This window comes from Accipiter gentilis, chromosome 29 (assembly GCF_929443795.1).
Source record: "Accipiter gentilis chromosome 29, bAccGen1.1, whole genome shotgun sequence".
In the NCBI taxonomy this organism is placed as follows: Eukaryota; Metazoa; Chordata; class Aves; order Accipitriformes; family Accipitridae; genus Astur; species Astur gentilis.
Window position 1 is genome coordinate 1,633,692 of NC_064908.1, and position 17,363 is coordinate 1,651,054.

Here is a 17,363-nt window from a genome sequence, read left to right on the forward strand (position 1 = left end):
CCTATATTTATACAAATAAGAGAAACACAATCTCTTACTCAAAGGTGAAGTCAAATGTCTTGTTTGACTTTCTGCCACAATCTGCTTATTTACCATGTAATGCTTTGCCAGAAGAATACCAGAGGGAGCAGGTCTGCAGACGCACAGGGAATGCTTTAGAAGGGACTTAATAGACCGTTTCCACATCAAATTTCTATGAATAACCAAGAGGCACTTTACAAAACAAAACTTAGCTTTATTAAGCAAGTATTTATTGTGCAATTACAGACTTGGAAGCAGGGAACTTAGACCTCGCTGTGATTATTATCAGACATATGGAGGTTGCTAGCAGGTTGTCTCTCCTTTTGTAGCTGAAGTGAGAACTGTGCAGCCTGGGCAGCTGGTGGATGCTGAACTTCAGAGTGCCAAAGCCAGGGACTAACTGAAACCCAAGTAGTGGATAGGATGAAGATTGTAAAAAATAACTGATCTGCCAGTGAGTAAAACTCTGCATGGCTTTGGTTCATAGGTTTTACGTTGTGCAGTGCAATTATTATGCATTGGACAACTAAACAATATACAGAAAACAAAAGCTTATAGCATTGAGCGATGTTGTATGGATAATATACACTGAATATGCTAGCAGTAGCCTCAGACTTTCCCCTTGCCTTCTCCTAGCTTTAACGATCCAGAAACACCCCGAGGTCACTGCATTGATGGATTCCTGGGACGAACGTGCTGCTTGTCACCAATCGGTCACTGCTTTCTGAGACGCTGCTGCCTGCCTGCTCCTGGCGGGACACAGCCTCGTTTCTTCCTTGCACTGTTGATATCTGGCTTTGAAGTGCAGAAAAGAGTAAAACAGCCCTTCTGTTTCTGCAAGAGAGGGAATTTCAATTGAGGATTGAACTTTGTTTCACTAGACTGCTACCTTCAAACTGTGCTTTGTTAATAAGCAGTAGCATGGGGGTTAGGAACAGCTTAGATCCCTTTGTGTGTCTTAGTTATAAAGGGTTATTACATCACTAATCATTGGAATGGACCTTTTTGGAGCCTATAGTAGATCTTGCTTGCATTTGTCTCTTCTATTAATCCTTTGTATATTACAGTTCTGTTCATACAATCTTATCAGTAAAGAGTATCATAAAAGATGATAGGAGGTAGCTCACTTTATATAGCTTTTGTGGAGAGCTATGCTAGCATATGCTCACCTTTGAGGAACATTCTTTATTGCAGAATCTAATAGCAATACTTCTTACTGCTCACATATAATGTGGTGCAAATGATAACAGTTTAGGTAGTCCAGAATTAATCCAAGCTATGGTCAAACAGGATGAAACTTTCCTGATTGTACTCTGCTTACCTACAAAGTGAACATCTCCATGCTCTGCTCTCTGGTAACAAAGCAACCTGAACTGACCTGCCTGGACCGAATATGTGAAAGGGAATGGCCCTTCAGGCTGCAGAACTGTCCTGCCTATGCTCAGCCATGGACCAGCAGCCTGTTGGCAGCCCTTTGCTCATGGTCACAACCAAGACCCAGCTGAAAAGCCCTAATTCCAGCTGATGAAGCTGTTTGGTTCCACTGTGATTCCCAGTGAGTAGCTTTGAATAATTGTAGAGTTTGATATGATAGGTCCATGCTTGGCTTCCTTCCACATGTTCCTTGGGCAACCCTGTTGTAATGTAAAGCCTGTTGGATTCAGAGTCACTGGACTAGCCTCAGTGGAAGCTGAAAGATGATTTCTTCCTTGAAAGATTATTTAGTTAAGGCTTTTTCTGCTGAAAAAAACCTGTGACTCAATTTATTTCATGTACAATTACTTTGCTATTTGTGCCTTTCCCTTTTTCATGCCATAATGGGATTAATTAAAAGCAGCTGGTGATTGGATTGTGGAGCACTTACCGCTGGCGCTGTGGGGAGCCTGGTGGCTGCCTCCTCATCACATAATCAAACAAACTCCAGTTTGCCCAGTGCCACAGTGGGAAGAGTGTTTACTGGTTTTCATTGGAACAAGAACTTCTGATTTGAAATGACTGCTTGGAAATGGAAGAATCGAAGAGAAAGAACAAAAAAGAGAAATAGCAATATTTACAATCATTCTGCAGGTGAATCAAGATTGCGTTTTTAATATAAAGAACATCAGCTGCTGAAAGCAAAGCGGAGCTGGGTGCGAGTCAATGCTGCAGCAAAGGCAAGGTCCAGTCACTCGGCATCAGCAGCTTTAACCACAGGCAATTTCAGTTTCTGGAAAGCAAATGTGCTCAAGTCAATGGAGTGCGGCAGGGGAGCCCTGCTGCCTCAGCTCGCTGCAAGCTTTGCCACGCAGCCTGGGCAATGTGCCTCACCTGATGCTTGCACGAGCATGGAAACCCTTGGCTGGGCACCGCTTTCCAGCCAGTCAGAGCGTTTGCTTCTGTCCTTATTCCTCCCTCCTTTCTACATCCACCTGGGCCTGGCAACTTATGTGCCAGGCAACTCCTTCCAGAGATGGTTATTCCCATGTACTTTATTGGAAGTTATGGTTAATGACTTGGATACCTACTGGGATTTTGCAGATTTTTTAAGAAGCACTGTCTCAGAGCAGAACGACGTCTTTGTTTTCTCGTGCCCCATGCAGGCTGGACTGCAGCCACAAGAAGTTCTGGTGGGTGGGCTATGGTTATCCGGCAGGACCAGGCTGCTGCCTGTGGGCAGCGGTCCGTTATCCGAGTGGCTTTGCAGCTTTCCCTCTCTCATTCCGGTGTCTTGCTCCAGCTGAGTGGGACGGTTTGGGCAACTCTCTGTGGGGACCAGAGGGAGGGATGCGTCCTTGTCTTTGTTTGGCGCTGCCGGTTGGGTGCCCACCGTGGGTGTGTTGGGTCTAGACGCCTCTGAGACTTGTATAACGGGGAGGGTGCTTTCAGCCGCTGCATGACCGTTCATGTGGAGCTTCTTCATGTGGTGCACAACGGCTGCGGCATTGAAGGCTTGCTGGGGAAGAAGACAAAAAGCCCACGGTGAGCACCTGGTGATGCCAGCTGGGCGGGTGCTGCGGGACGAAGGGGCTGTCCCCCTGCGGCGATGACTGCGTGCGCAGGGGGGGACCGCCGTACGGGCTAGCACGGACTGTCTGTTTGCACAATACGTAGAAAGTGGGATGTGCTCGTTCCTGGCATAAACACCGCGGTTTCCATTGAGTGCAAACTGCTGATGCTTTTGAAGATTACAACCACTTCTACGTGAGGAAATCAGGGGAACAGCTGTAAATTACCCCACAGTGTGAAATGGAGACTAGAGCTGAATTTTGAATGTAAGTATTTAAAATGCTGTCATACACGTGGTTCCTATGGCATTCCTCTCTCCACCTAAATTCTGACTAAAACTCTTGATGTAAATGAAGTACCAATTTATCTTTGAGGCTGAAAGGAAAAGCTGGATTAAGCTCCCCAAAAGATCTCCTGGTGGAGCACCAATTTCTCTCCCTCAGTACAAAGGCAATGTTCCTTCCTCCCTCCCCTTTGCTTTCTTGGCGAGGCCACTATAGTGCAATGTTTGTGGTGAATCTACCAGTATGCATTGCAGCAGGGAATATTGGTCCAAACATACTATAAACAGTAACTGCATACAATTTTCAGGCAGCCTTTGGAGGATCTCAGCTTTTGGGTGCTTACCCACACAGCTGAAGCCTTGCTTATTGCTAGATGGCAGCAACTGGCATTTGTTAGTGAAATGGCTCTAGGCTCCCACCAGCAAACGACTTACCCTCCATTTGCTCTTTGCAAAGTTTTTCTGAATCTGAGCGCTGACAGATGGGTATATGTCACGGTGAAGGGCTGTATTTCCATTAATCCTGCAGATGGGGAGAGAAGAAAATGGGCTCGTAGGCAGATGGCATTTGTAAGGCATTCCACATTCTGGAGGCAACTAACTGCTTTGTACGTTCAATCAGCAATAATTAAACCCAAAGGAAAAACAGCAACAAAATGTAACACAAACACACACTTCAAAGCTTGGGAAAGCTCAGGATGGGATTTCTTCTTTGCCTCTGTTTATGGAGGCAAATATGCACAAATTGCATCTTTAATTATTCATCATTTTCTTTCTTTGCACACAAAAAAGAAACACCCAGGGCCACGCGGAGGCAGACGGTGACGTTAATAACGGGGGCTGGGGAGACACCCCTGTTCTCAGCTACCACTGAGCACGTGGAGTGAGACGCGGAGGCTGGTAAATCCCCGTGGCCGCCAGCTACTGCCGGGGCCCCGGTCTGCTCACCATGGGTGCCGCAGGGCTTCTTCACAGGTAAACCTTGTGTTCGGGTTTTTCTCCAGTAAATGTCTGATGAAATCCTTGGCTGTTTTGGAGAGGAGAAAAAGCAGAGAGAAAAGGTTATTTTCTCCTTGTTCCAAGATATGATCCTAATAGGACATGGCAAACGCTGGTGGATAAACATCACAAAGGTCAGCCCTGAGAAGGAGGTGTTTGTACCGCTTCATTACTCCATTAAAGGGAGATATTTGCAGTGAAGGGCCCCAGATGAAAAAATGTTAACTGGGGAGGGATGTACCAAACTTCACGCTTAGATTACATGAATTTGAGTTGAATTATTCAGCTAAAAAATACCTCTAAAAAACATAAAGTGCAAACTGAGCAGATTTAGCCCTAAAGAGGACTTACATCCCTCTTTTTTTTTTTATTAATTCTTTTGCAGGGAGGATTGTGATGTTTGTTATTAAGTCCTAACAAACCTCCTGCTAGTTTTGTTTGTATGTATAAAAGACTGATGTTCAAAATATGCTGCTAAGATGCTGACTTCAGTAAACTCTCTGCAGGCGAGCTCCGCAAGCAGGTTAGTCTGGTGGAAGGGTGCAGGGGTGGCTGACACGGGTCGCTGTGTTGCTGTAAGGATGTGTGACTGAATGGGAAGAAAAGCAAATGGGAAAAGAAGAAAAAAAACGGAACACAGAAAAACAAGGTGAAAAAACCCTGGAGTTCCCCTACTTCCAAGGGAACCCTAAGCCCCCTCTGATCTCGCTAATCGTTTGTGAAAATCAGGGTTACATTAACAGAGGCTTCAGCCAACGATGCTGCATTACAGGCAGGATGCAAAGTAACCCCAAACTCTGCCAGTGCAGCTTGGCTTTGGCGTCATCACCCCCGCTCCTGTGGTGCCAGGAGCCTCTGCAATCAGTTCCCACGTCTGGGGGTTTGCTGCTGCGTGAGTGACTCAGTTCAACGCTTCATCCTTTCCCGTCGCTGCTGAGGCAAGCGAAGGACGTTTGGGGGGGTGGGCTGGGGGTGCGTGGGGGTTCGGCCAGTGCAGGCTCGTGCCCGCGGGTCGCAGGGCTCTGGATTGCAGCTTGTGGGAGGGAGCGCGGCACTTCCAGTGCTGGAGATTTACCTGATTCGGAGATATCGTCCCAAAACGGAGACTCAAACTCATAGTAGCCTTCCTTAATCTTTTCAAACAGTTTGGATTCAGTCTCTTCATAAAAAGGAGGATACCCACACAGCCTGGAACAGAGCAGAAAGCCAGCGGTCCTTCAGCAGGGCTGTCCACGTCTGCACAGGCTCCTCCGCAGCCCGGCCAGGCTGGGCATGCGCGTGCAACACGAGTGAGCAAGTGAGTGAGTGACAGAGGAGGCTGCTCTATCCGTCCATCTGTCCCTCACATCTAAGTGTATCAGTAAAGCTGCAGAAAAGAGTTAAAAACTTAACTGCAGCAGCGAAAGGACAAAGCCACAGCTGGTACATAACTGCATGGTGTGGGAGGAAATGAAACAAAAAGTACCGAGGAAGACTGAATGGTATTTGTAGGCAACTGAAAAAAAACAAAGCATAGGATGAGGCACATAATAGAGAAAATGTGATTCCTTTCATCTCTGCTCCAGTACTTGATTCCCCACATCCCTTTCATTTCTGTGGTCTAGTGAATCTATGCAAAGGAAGAATACAGCGCTGCTGTGTTCCCGCAGCAAAATGGGAGGTCCAGTATCGCCTCCGCTTGCACTGCCACTCTGCAGAGGTGTATGAATTGATGGAGGAGCTGGGAAACTCATGGAACAGCAAGTGGGATGCTGTTTGCTCTTACTCACAGAATATAGGTGATGACTCCAATGGACCAGCAGTCTACAGCTTTGCTGTATGGTTTTTGGGCGAGGACTTCAGGGGCTGCAGAACAGCAAAACCAAATGAAAATTCCAAGCAATAATAAATTATCCAATACTGGGAAAAGCAGTAGTTTCTTGTACACTTGGTCTCTGAGGGGCCAGTGCAGAGAATCAGCCAGTATGAACCCCATTTACCGGTTGGATTGGTCTGTGCTTTTTGTATCTATTTTATGCCATTGAATGGAAAGAACCACTGACAATTTCTGCCTGCATCCAGAGGTTTTAACCAGTAAGCTGTGGATCAAGCCAATGCAGTCTGGTGGACATTAAACAAAATCCTGTTGTGTTAAAATTATTTTTGTAATTTTTCAATAAATACATGACGAATGCTGAAATATATTGCTCTTAAAATTTTCCTTTTCTTCGAACTTTTAAACGTTCTGGGATTTTGCAGTCTCTAAACTCATCTGTAATCCGGTCTTTATGTCATCCACATAGTGCATCTGTGAGTAACATGTTGTTGTTAATGTAATTATGGTTTGGGTTTTTTTTCCTTTCTGCTAGGCAACGTATTGTACGTGTACAAGCTTTCATCCAGACGGCCCACCAGCACAAGCCCATTCCTAATTCTTGGCTTACCAACATATCCCGGAGTCCCACAGGCAGTGGACATGATGCCATTCTGTTCCATTTTAGACAAGCCGAAGTCCGTGATCATGATTTTGGAGTTCTCTTCAGGAGTAAGGTAAAGAAGGTTTTCAGGCTGTGAACACAAAGTGGTCAGAGGTTGAAATTTATGGTCGAAAGCCAGAAGGGAACAAGAGAAAGTCATGGGGCAGAGCTGGTAAAGCCTGCAATCATGCCAGCTCCCCAAGGTGCTGCTGCTGCTGCGGGACAGGTCTCACCTTCAAGTCACGGTGAACTATTCCGTTTTCGTGGAGGTACTTCACTGCTGTCAGGACCTGGTGGATCACCACACTTGCGTCTTTCTCGGTGTAAACGCCCCGTTCCAAAATTCGGTCAAACAGCTCTCCCCCAGATACCCTGTGGAAATGGTAGTTCAGAAAGAAAAAGACTGAAAAAAAAAAAAAGGTTAAACAAAGCTAATCACGCTTTTGTGTTAGGCCAGCTAATTTTCTGGTCTTTTTACAACTCCACCTACAGCAGAACCGTTCCTTGGGTAGCAGTTTTTGTGAGACTGAGGCTGATGGATGCTCTTGAGTGCAATTTCAGGGTGTCAGTAAGCATTACTGGTAAACCGAGGGAATTCGGGTATGGTTACAAGGCAACAACTCCCAGCAGGTCTGAGCCGCAGGCATCCACCACTGCGGGCAGGATACAGAAGCTCCACAAGCGGGTACATGTTTTTGTGTGATTGCTTCCTTTAGCTAAATTTGCAAGTTAGCAGTAGCAGCCGGGTGCTCAGAGCTGATGCCCGCAGTGAGCTGCTTTCTCTGCAGCTGACATGTTGCCCATTTTCATTTCTAGAAACCCTGCATGGCACAGCTTTAATTAGAAATACTTCTGTCTCTGCCCTGCTAAACTGTGATGAATTAATTTGCATAAATAGATCCTAATCTTGGTTTAGAAACTTGCTGCTGAAACGAGCATAGGCCAAGACAGCACGAGAAGCATCCAGGTTAGTTCAAACCATGCGGCTCTCGCCTCGTTAGTGAGGGGTGTTTGAATGGCTCCTGTGCATGCAACTTTTACATGTGAGGGACTCTGGTGTGTAGGTGCTGAAATACGATGCATCACACTGATCCTGCCACTCTTCTTCGTCTGTGGCCCACGAAGAAATGGCTCTGCTTGATACTTACAGCTGCATGACCAGGTAGAAGTGGGTTGTGCTCTCATAAATATCTTCTAAAGTGACGATGTTTTCGTGCTTTATTCTGCAAAGATAAATGTGGGTCAGAAACAAACCTGGCAAGGACAAAAGTGGCTTTTCAAGTGGAAAACCCAACAGTCATCTTGCTTTAATCACCAGTGAAAGTTCACTGGCCTGTTTTGTGGCTGATCTCCCTCGCCCTGTGTGGCAGAGGATCGTTGACACCACTGAAAACTCCCTTTGGAGCACCAGGCACCAACAGCAGAGGACCAGACCCTTCGTTTATAAGCAGCTGCCTGCTCTGCATCAGGCACGTTACTTGGATGGCAAAAGTATTGACCCTGGTTCTTCTTTCCCTGCATACTGCGCTGCTTCTACCTATTTCCTTCCACAGATCTGGGGCGGTACGGCTGTGTTGGGGTTACAAACCCAGCCAAGGAATGAGAGAAGAAACTTTACTAATTACTAATTCACAGTAATATTTATATATTCTTTAAAAAGAAATACTTCTTTCTTTATATTATTCTTACTGTAGAGCCACACATCTTAGGAAAGGACACTTGTTCTACTTGACATTACAATGTATATATGCTCACTTTTTCAACACTGCTATTTCATTCTCCAAGCTGCTATCCCTTGTGAGAGGAGACTTCTTGATGCATTTCAGAGCAAAGAGCTTGCCAGTGCTTCTTTGCTTCACTAGGAAAACTTCTGAAAAGGCACCTCTGCAGAGAAGAGAAGAAGTTGTATTTCAGTAGATGCTGCTGCTGGAAGGATACTTACAGAGAGAAAGGAAATTACAGGAAAAAAAATATAGTAGTAATCTAACTCTAGGTTGGTGCTGATTCTAAAGCTAGAACTACATCTCCATCAGCCCCAAACTTAGGATATTCAGTGCAAGATTATGCAAAATTTTCTGTTTGTAGAGAAAAGGTTATTTTTGCATAGTTCATTGTGAAGCTGTGTTGAGGTAGCGGACAAAAAAGGCCCCTGCCATGAAATTAAATCACATTCTTTGGGACCATCTGTAAAGACAGTCAAGTGTTTTGCTCCTGCATGTGCCAAGCTATGGGTGAACTTCAGCCTTGCCGGGTTCAGAGCACAGCTCCGGGGAGGCAGATGGCAAACACGGCTTTCGGCACGTGCCTCGGGTGGGTGCAGGAGAATGGACCGTCTGTGGTCTCACAGCTCACTGCCTTTCAAGGAACCTTTCCACTTGAATCCATTGGGACTGGGAGGATTGTCCTGGGCTAAGTGCAAGCCCAGCTGAGGGGCTGTATCGATGACCACCTTGCTAACAGGGTGGTTGGCAGCTTGGGTGCTCAGTGGGGTTAACAACCCCCCGTGGAAAGACCTCAACAGCCTCCACTCTAACAGGGCCAAATTCCTGCTTAATACAAATCATGTTTCCTCAAAGTCCCCATCGTTTTAAAGTAGTCCTTCACTTTCCCTGGTCAGCATTGCCCTGAGGACTGAGATAGCCTAATTACGGTGAGGAGAGCCCACTTATGTTGCAGTTTGGGTAAATCAACCAATATTCTGTCTATCTAAAGTGCAAAATAACTGGATAACCTCAGTTAATGTTTTCATTCAGCATCTAATGTGTTCTTCTTTCTGCAGAGACTGCTAGTACCTGCATAGCCTTAGTGACAATGAGTGTCTTGTACATTCCTGATAAGGGTTCAGCCCAGTGCAGCGATGAGCAGGTATTTATAACATGCCTAAAGCTCACAATCCTGTTAAAGGTTTGTCTTAGGCAGCTGAACACGTGTCTCGAGACAGTGACAGTGCATACTTTGTCAGGTCAGTCCTCAATAATCTTCATCAAATGAGCAACAGATTAATTGATGGCAGTTAAATGGAACTTGCCACTGAGTCTGCAAAGCCCTGCAGGGAGCTGGAGGGCAGAGCAAGGAAGGTGAGCGCAGTGAAAGCACCTTCTTGCTTGGGATGCTATTATGGCAAACCCGATAAATAAGGGCAGAAAACCTGTATCTCCTGTAATCCACTAAACAAAGAATCCAGCATGCTGTGCAGATAGATTGGCTGAGCACGGAGCCGTACCCATCTGGTGTGCGGTGCTTTGCTCGTGTGTCTTTGTTAGCAAGTGGCAGCTGGAGATGACGCAGGGGAGAGCCGGAGCCGAAGGCAGCTCCTCGCTCCGCTCTGCTGTCCTCCTCCTCCAGCGGGCCCCTGGGTGCTGCAGAAGCAATGTGCAAAACCATTGGGGTTGTGAGGAACTGGGCTGTGCCAGAACTGGTTCCTAGCAAGGAAAAAAACCCAACAACCCCAAACCAACAAAAAAACCCAAACAAAAAAAAAAAAACCAAAAAAAAACCCCCATAGATTTTTGGGAAGGCATCCCAATAGATGAATTCGAATTTTTATTTCACCCAGTAAATGATATGTAACGGTATTCTCTCTTCTGGTGCAAAAAGCAGGTGGTGTTGGGACCTTTTCTTTGTTTCACACATTTTCCTCCTTTCATGCGTGTAAACTCCAAAGGCTGTTTTGTGGAAATACCTTTCAAGTGTCTGAGAGCTCTCAGGGAATAGGCAGTGACGTCCTTGCTAAGGTCCCTAATTCAACAGTTGTGGATGCTGGGGGAAGGTGATAGTAAATTTCCAGGTAGTTTTAGGTCCCAGATCTTCAAGTACAGTCTTCAGCTAGATGAAGCAGTACATGTGGAAAAAATCCCAATTTCTAATGCTAAGTGTTCCTATTAATGTAATAGTAGGAAATGAACAACCTACAAATCAGATGCTGGGGCATCTGTTCTGTATATCTGTCCCAAACAGTTTATAATAATTATGCCCCTTATTAAAAAATGATGAATCAACAAGTTGGCTAGGAGAGAACAAAGCTTTTTCTAACCTCATTCCTTTAGAAAAAGCTGCTGTATAATTTAACTAATTTCTAAGGCTGACGAGGTACGTGATAATTTAAAACCTCGCCAAGCTCTGGAGTAGCTGTATTTTGGGAGCTTTGCTGTGGGTTCTAAAGTCACAGAAAATTTGGCCATGACAGAACTCGCTGGTGGAGGTAATCTAATTCCTCCTCCGCCACCTTGGAAATGTTTTCTCGTCTGATTCACATGAATAGGCAAATTAAGCTGTTAACTCACAGAGAAGTAACGTACAACTTGAACATCCTTGTTCTTGTTTCATCCCTCAACTGAGTCAGGGTTTGTGAGCTAAATATACAATTTATTATTATAATACCTCTCTCAGAGCCATCCCTTGACCTTGCTTGGCCTTGCAGCAGCAGCAGACCAGTGTGCTCAGCAGGAAAAGAGCAAAAACTTAACTAAGCTGCCACGCGGGCTTAGAGGGAAAGAAGGAAAGGGCAGAGCTGACCCGGAGCTGTGCCATGGGGCTGGGTGGGAAGGAGCTGCTTCAGTGCCGCTTGGCAAGCGTGAGCCGTGAACCAGAGCACCAGCAGCAACCACGCAGCAGTGGTGGGGCTCCCAGCCCTCACCAGGAGATTGGTGCCTGTCTCAGGGGGAGCCGTTTTCTTGTGACATTGGCCAGTGCTGGGAAGGGAGTCGCTGCCCTGGGCTGGGAAGCCGGTATCTAGAGGTGGCCCTGTCTGGAGAGCAGCTGTGGTACTTACGATCCCAGGGCCTCCATGAAAATGAATGTTTTTCGGATGTTGCTTGTCTGTTTCTTCCAGGAGCTGCTGTCATCCTCTTCCTTACGACCCATCTCCTCCAGAGTGGAAGCAGGGAGCGCTGTGAGGAAGAGGAGGAGGAGAGGTGACTGATGTGGCAGGTGCTCATGTTGAACAACGGGACTACCCAGGAGCCAGCGGGATTCAGGATGCCGTGAATGGTGTTTACTGGGTCGGAGGAGTCAGACTTTTCAAGCATGTGAAATTTTGTGCTGCTCTTGCTACTCGCAACTGTTCGTGCTGACCATGTCCCTGCCGCTGCGTCCCACTCCAGCCGTCAGTGCAGCATAATACCAGATCAGCTGGGTAGGAGCTGGTGACCATATGGTAATACTCTCTTGTCAGTATACTCATTTAGCGCGTGTTGGCAATTACAAATGTTTATATTGTGCTACATATTTAGTGGTTAAAAAAGCCCTGCTGAATGGTTACTAATTTTAACTAAAGCATCCATGACTTCCTGGATTAAAAGTTAGGTACAACTAGCGATGAAGATGGATTTCAGTTGAGCTGCTTTATCACTCAAGTAATAAATAGTTTAAAGAGCTCATGACTGCAGGGCGGGGAATTGATATAAAACATTTTGTTGATCTGTCTTGTACAGTTTGCGCTGCTGTCATCTTTAATTTTTGTTAATTGACAGACTGCTTTTGCTCTGAGTCATAACCTTCCCGTTGCCTTTTTCTCTCAGGGCTGAGATGCCACAGTGCGGGCTGGCGGGAGGCCGCTGCCGAGGTGAAGGGGTGCCCAGCTTTTAGTGCCCTGCCCTGATGGGGTGTCCGTGCTGCAGACTTAGAGCAAGCGGTCCCCGCCTGCAGTCCCCCCCACCCGCTCAGCATGCAGGAGATGGCGAGAGCGGCTCGCAGAAAATGCATCTTTCTGCAGTCGCCCCTGCTCTGCGGGGCGGCGGCTAAGCATGTGTTATCGGCGTTGGAGGATGTAACTGCAAGAAATCTGGTCTGTCGATAAATGCAGCCACGGGACTCCCGGCTGATCCGCCTGTCTGAAACACACGCTGCCGCTCACGGGCGGCTTGACCTTGGTCAGGTCTCAGTCCCCCACTGCTAAGCTCTTTAGAGTGCAGGCTGGGCAGCACCGCTGTAATACAGAAAGTAATGCTGTCAGTCTGGGGGGAGCTCACCAGAGCGGTGGGAGAATTAGTTAGAGCTTGCACAAGGTCTGGGAGGTGTGAAATGCTATACAATCATCTAAGCACTCTTAATAAGATCAGGTCTAATGTTACAGACCTAGAATTATCCTGGAAGGTGAGAAAGAAGTCCTGAGATTAGAAAAAAAAAATTTTAGAAAGTGGCTTGTCCACACTATCAGGATACAAAAGAAATGCACTGAAAATATCCCCAGGCAGCAGGGGCTTGGGTGTTGACAGCAGCACGTTTGTCACGTGGAGCATCCCCTTGGTACGTGGAACATGGGACTTCTTGAGAGCAGGAACGGCTGCCCCAAAGCCTGTGAGGCACAGCTGAGCCTTGAAAGACAAAGCACAATTTTTTGTGTAAAAACAAGCATTTGGAAAAGTCAGAAGTATTAAAGCAGAGAAAAAGCTGAAAAATCTTGTTTCATGACGGACAGCTTAGATACTGAATTTCTCCTGAACCTAGTTTATCTCCTTAATTAGCATGGTTTCAGGGTTTTGAGCTCCTTGACACGATTTTTTAAAAAGTTAATTTAACATTATTGAAAACAAAATTGACTCAGTTGTAAACAGCTGAAGGCTTCAGTCCATAAAATCACCACAGGCCAGTGTGCACTTGACCTTTATTTACCTTCTGGATTCTGATGCATGTGTAACTCCTAGAAATACAACTCCTTCTAAAAACCAGCCATATCTTGCTGTTTAGAATCAGTGAAGATCAGAAGTTCTTCAGAAAAATGTTGATGAATTAGCAGAAACCTTTCTGCCAATATTTTGAGCCCCCAAATGAAGTCTTCTTTTGCAGTTATCTGCCCATCCCAAATCTCTACAGATCTGGATCACAAAAAAAGAATTTTCAGCAGAGGCATTCAGCTGCTGGTGGAAGATGAGTTTTATCCACTTTAAATAAATAGCAAATGCATGATGCCAGTGTGGTGTTGAATGATGGATAAAATTCAGATGACCTCTCCGTTTCTTTCCCAGCCTGCCATCAAACAAAGAATACGAAGTAAAAAAAAAAAGTAGGTCAGCCTGGCCCCAGGGACAAACAGTATTTTAGTCTCCGTTCCCGTGCAGCCCCGGTGCTGAAGCACAGCCCAGTTGGCCCCAGCTCTGGGGGGCAGCCTGAGAGCAGCGCGGTGCGGAGAAATCCCTCCTGGGGAGGCTGGGTCGTGCTGCAGGCACCAGGGCAGAGGTGACCGTCCCCTCCAGCAGTGGGAGGTGACAGTGGAGCAGTGTACACTCACTTCTGTGAATTTGGCCCATTCGAGTACAAGTGTCAAATTTGCACGATATTTGCTCCTTTAAGCTCGATTCCCCTAGTATTCTCAAGTTTAATTCCTTGTGAATTCAACAAGTTTCTTTTTTAAATGGATTTTGCTTCTAAAGGAAGGTAGTATCGTGTTTTCTTTAGTGTCCTGTGAATCATCGGTTCATCTTATAGTTCCTCCTGTCGCTCTCTGTGTACAGCATTTGGTTTTGCTGATATCTGGAGGAAAGGCTGGATGAATAGCTCTGACTCCCTACACGTGTATTTGATTTCCTGCTTTCTCAGTTTTTCTGTGCCATCACGAGCAAGTCATTTCCTGCCTCCCCTCGCCTTTCTGCGAGGAAGGGGAGTAAGTGCTGCTATTTTGAGAGCAAAATAATGAAATGTTTGAATTGCCTAAAATATAAAGCTGCATATATGCTTGGGTGATGAATACTTGCCCACCTTCCTCCTTCCTCACGTTGGATCACACTCTTCTCAATACTTTCTCCTCTTTTGATATGTGGGAGAGGATTTGCAAAGGGGCTTGGTGCAGGACGCAGAGGTCTCTCGGTCCAGCCGTGATTACGGGATTATGAGACCTGTGACTTTCCTGATGCAGGCTCTAGGAACTCGCCTTTACTTTGTCTCTCGATCTGGTTAAGCCACTTGTTGCACTTTGCAGCAGTTTGTGAGAATGCAATGTTTGATATGTTTGTTGTCTGGTTTTTGTTATTTATTCAGGCTCTGGCCCAACAATGTCCTGATCTTTCTTGGTGCTAGTACACAGCATATGGGTAAATGGGGTTTAATGTATCTACTCGCTTAGTTGAAGAAGCTTTACTTTCCCCAGGAATAGAAAACATCAAAACAAAAGTTGGGCAAACAGACTTGGTGCTTGGACTGTCAGGTTTTCCTGCCATATGATGTGCCCGTCTGCGCACTTCCATCACGCTCCTGTCATACTTCGTCTGTCAGATCCATCCTGTCACCCCGTTCCCATGTGCATCACCCGTGGCTCGGTGGGCATGTCTTCCAGCCACAGCAGTGGGATGCACAGACAGAGCATACCCAATGTGCACTTAAAAAATACATTCTTTTAAACACCTAATCTAGAGAAGGGTCTGTGTTTGCCCTTTTGCCCATTTGCCTTTCGACAGTGCAAGAACAGTAGTGTGTTAAGATTGCATAATAAAATGGAAACGCTTATTAATTAGTGTAGGTAAAGACCTTTGGAGATTAAAATGAAGTACATAACATTGGTTTAATTTGTTTAGCTTCCCTCTTCCCCATCATAATAGATTAAGCAACATGCAGGACTTCAATCTGATGAGTATATGCTGAAAGTAGTAAATAGTTTCAATATTAATGTCTAACCTTTGGGCTCTTCTACAGACTAAGTCAATAAACGTAACTGCTGCTATACTCTGCCTGATCCAGCAAATGACACATCATCACTTAGAATGTAATGAATGTTATTATGACCTTGCTTAAATATTTCCTGAAGAAATTTGTTCCGCTTTCATATCGCACAGTAACAAATCCATCTGCAGACAGACACTCTGCTTCTGAATGGATATACTGCATTAGCAAAATTATTGTAAGACATGATTAATAGTCTTGTGACAAAGTTACATGTGGAGGGGGAAGATACATGCTGCTTTCATGATTTTGCCTTTAGAATTAGAAAGAAGTTTACAGAAAAAAAGGACAATACAAAGTCAAAGGGGTTTGCTTTAAAAAATACACCAAAACAAGCAATCTGCATGTGAATGAATTAACTGCCAGGCTAGCCTCTGTGTTCAGGGACAAAAGAACAAGAAATTGAAAACATGAGCTCACCATTAAACCCACATTAAACATCTTGTTTTCATCCCACCATTCCATCAATTCAAAAGCAGTGTGTTAACTTAGTAGTCCTTGATGAACACTTGCAAAACCACAATCTTCATTACAAATATTTCAGATTCCTTAAAATACTTTTGAAGTAAAATGTCAGAAGGCAGCTTTCTATGAAATTGCTAAATATAACGTGAGTGCTGTAGGATACTAGACTAACAGTCTGTGCAGAGAAGTCCTCCAGTGTTTTCCTGTTACTAGATAAAATTAATTAAAAAACAGGTTAGCCAGAATCCCACCTGCTTCACTGCACGGAACAGACAGGAAAAGCAAATGGCTATGAAGAAAATAATATTTTGCTTACCCAAGTCAGCACAAACAAAGCAACTCCTGTTCGCTGCTGCTCCGGCTCGGCTTCCGCGGTCTGTGGGGATTAGAGCCTGCCTGGGTGCTCACCGGCGGCGAGGAGGAGGAGATGGCTCTGCCGTGATGGTAACCAGGCAGCACTTCACGGGGAGTAAATTGCCACGAGCACGAGCTGCTTGTGGGTGTGCGTGTGCATGCACGTCGCCGTCAGTAACGGCAGTGGTACCTGGCAGCGCGGACATGGGAACCCCAGCGCTTCACCGGCAGGAATTGATTCAACTGCTGCCGGGAGAAATGGTGCGGGTGTGCAGCAGCAGCCGCTCCTCGCAAGTATCCAATTCGGTATTGAAATATTCCTGGGTGGAATGCAAATATAATTTGCCTTAGTCGAACAAATGAATTCTCGGCATTAAAAAATTGCCCCATTTTCTTTTGTGTGACATTGGGAGTTCTGTGGGGCCACAGAGGGTGGAGCAGGACTGGAGCAGGACAGGGTTTCCCGCCAGGATGCTCCAGCACCCCAGTTCTCTCATCTCCAACACTGGGAAGGTGATGCTCTCCACCATTTTTAGATGGCACAAAACCATGGAGAGAAACCATTGCAGCAGAGATTAATCTCTATCACCAGAGTTTTGGACTATCTGAAACCATAGAATGGCTCTATTTTGACTTTCAAAACCTCCATGTGTGTGCCTTCCTGAGAAGCACAGCACATGTGAATTTAGGAAATATTAATAATTTTTTGAATCTTTTCTACAGTGTAGGATTTTTAGAGATGGCAATAACAACTTTAGTGACTGCAGTCTCAGTTGATTTACACTGCCATCTAGAATAATGCATGAACATATCATTGCGAAGTTTAGTTTTATATCAGGAATAAATCAACTCTGAGGCAATACTAGAAAATCACATTTTCCTTAGTGTTTTTTTCTTCAGTAGCTTAGTTCCAAGGAGAAGGCTGTTTGGTATTCTTCATTTCTTTGTTGGCCAGACTCCACCACTGTGAACTCCATAGTGTCAGGGATTTTGCCCAGAATTTCTGGATATGGATTTGAATGTTAAGGTTTTCTTCAGTGCTAGGTTTTGGTGGAATTTGCATTGATCTGATCTTGAAACTCTTGTATAGCTTCATCTGTTCCTTCCTTTAAGCTCTTCTGTGTGCCAGCACCACAAGCGGTTGTGTG

General features: G+C 45.5%; 1 protein-coding gene across 2 annotated transcripts; it reads right to left on the reverse strand.

Annotated features, from left to right (window-relative positions):
• Positions 1-200: 200 nt before the first annotated feature.
• Positions 201-16,400, reverse strand: CAMK1G (calcium/calmodulin dependent protein kinase IG). Of its 2 annotated transcripts, none has more exons than XM_049832899.1 (13): positions 16,178-16,400; positions 11,516-11,633; positions 8,500-8,628; positions 7,893-7,967; positions 6,978-7,116; positions 6,712-6,835; positions 6,058-6,133; positions 5,364-5,476; positions 4,238-4,316; positions 3,725-3,812; positions 2,526-2,953; positions 1,886-2,016; positions 201-855 (listed from the first exon to the last, which is right to left on the reverse strand). In XM_049832899.1, exons 2-12 carry the CDS (start codon positions 11,605-11,607, stop codon positions 1,923-1,925), a joined length of 1,437 nt encoding a protein of 478 aa, XP_049688856.1. In that variant the 5' UTR covers positions 11,608-11,633; positions 16,178-16,400; the 3' UTR covers positions 201-855; positions 1,886-1,922. The 2 variants fall into 2 exon arrangements, with proteins under 2 accessions (XP_049688856.1, XP_049688855.1); XM_049832898.1 differs by having other exon boundaries at positions 1,886-2,019.
• Between the last annotated feature and the right edge of the window lie 963 nt (positions 16,401-17,363).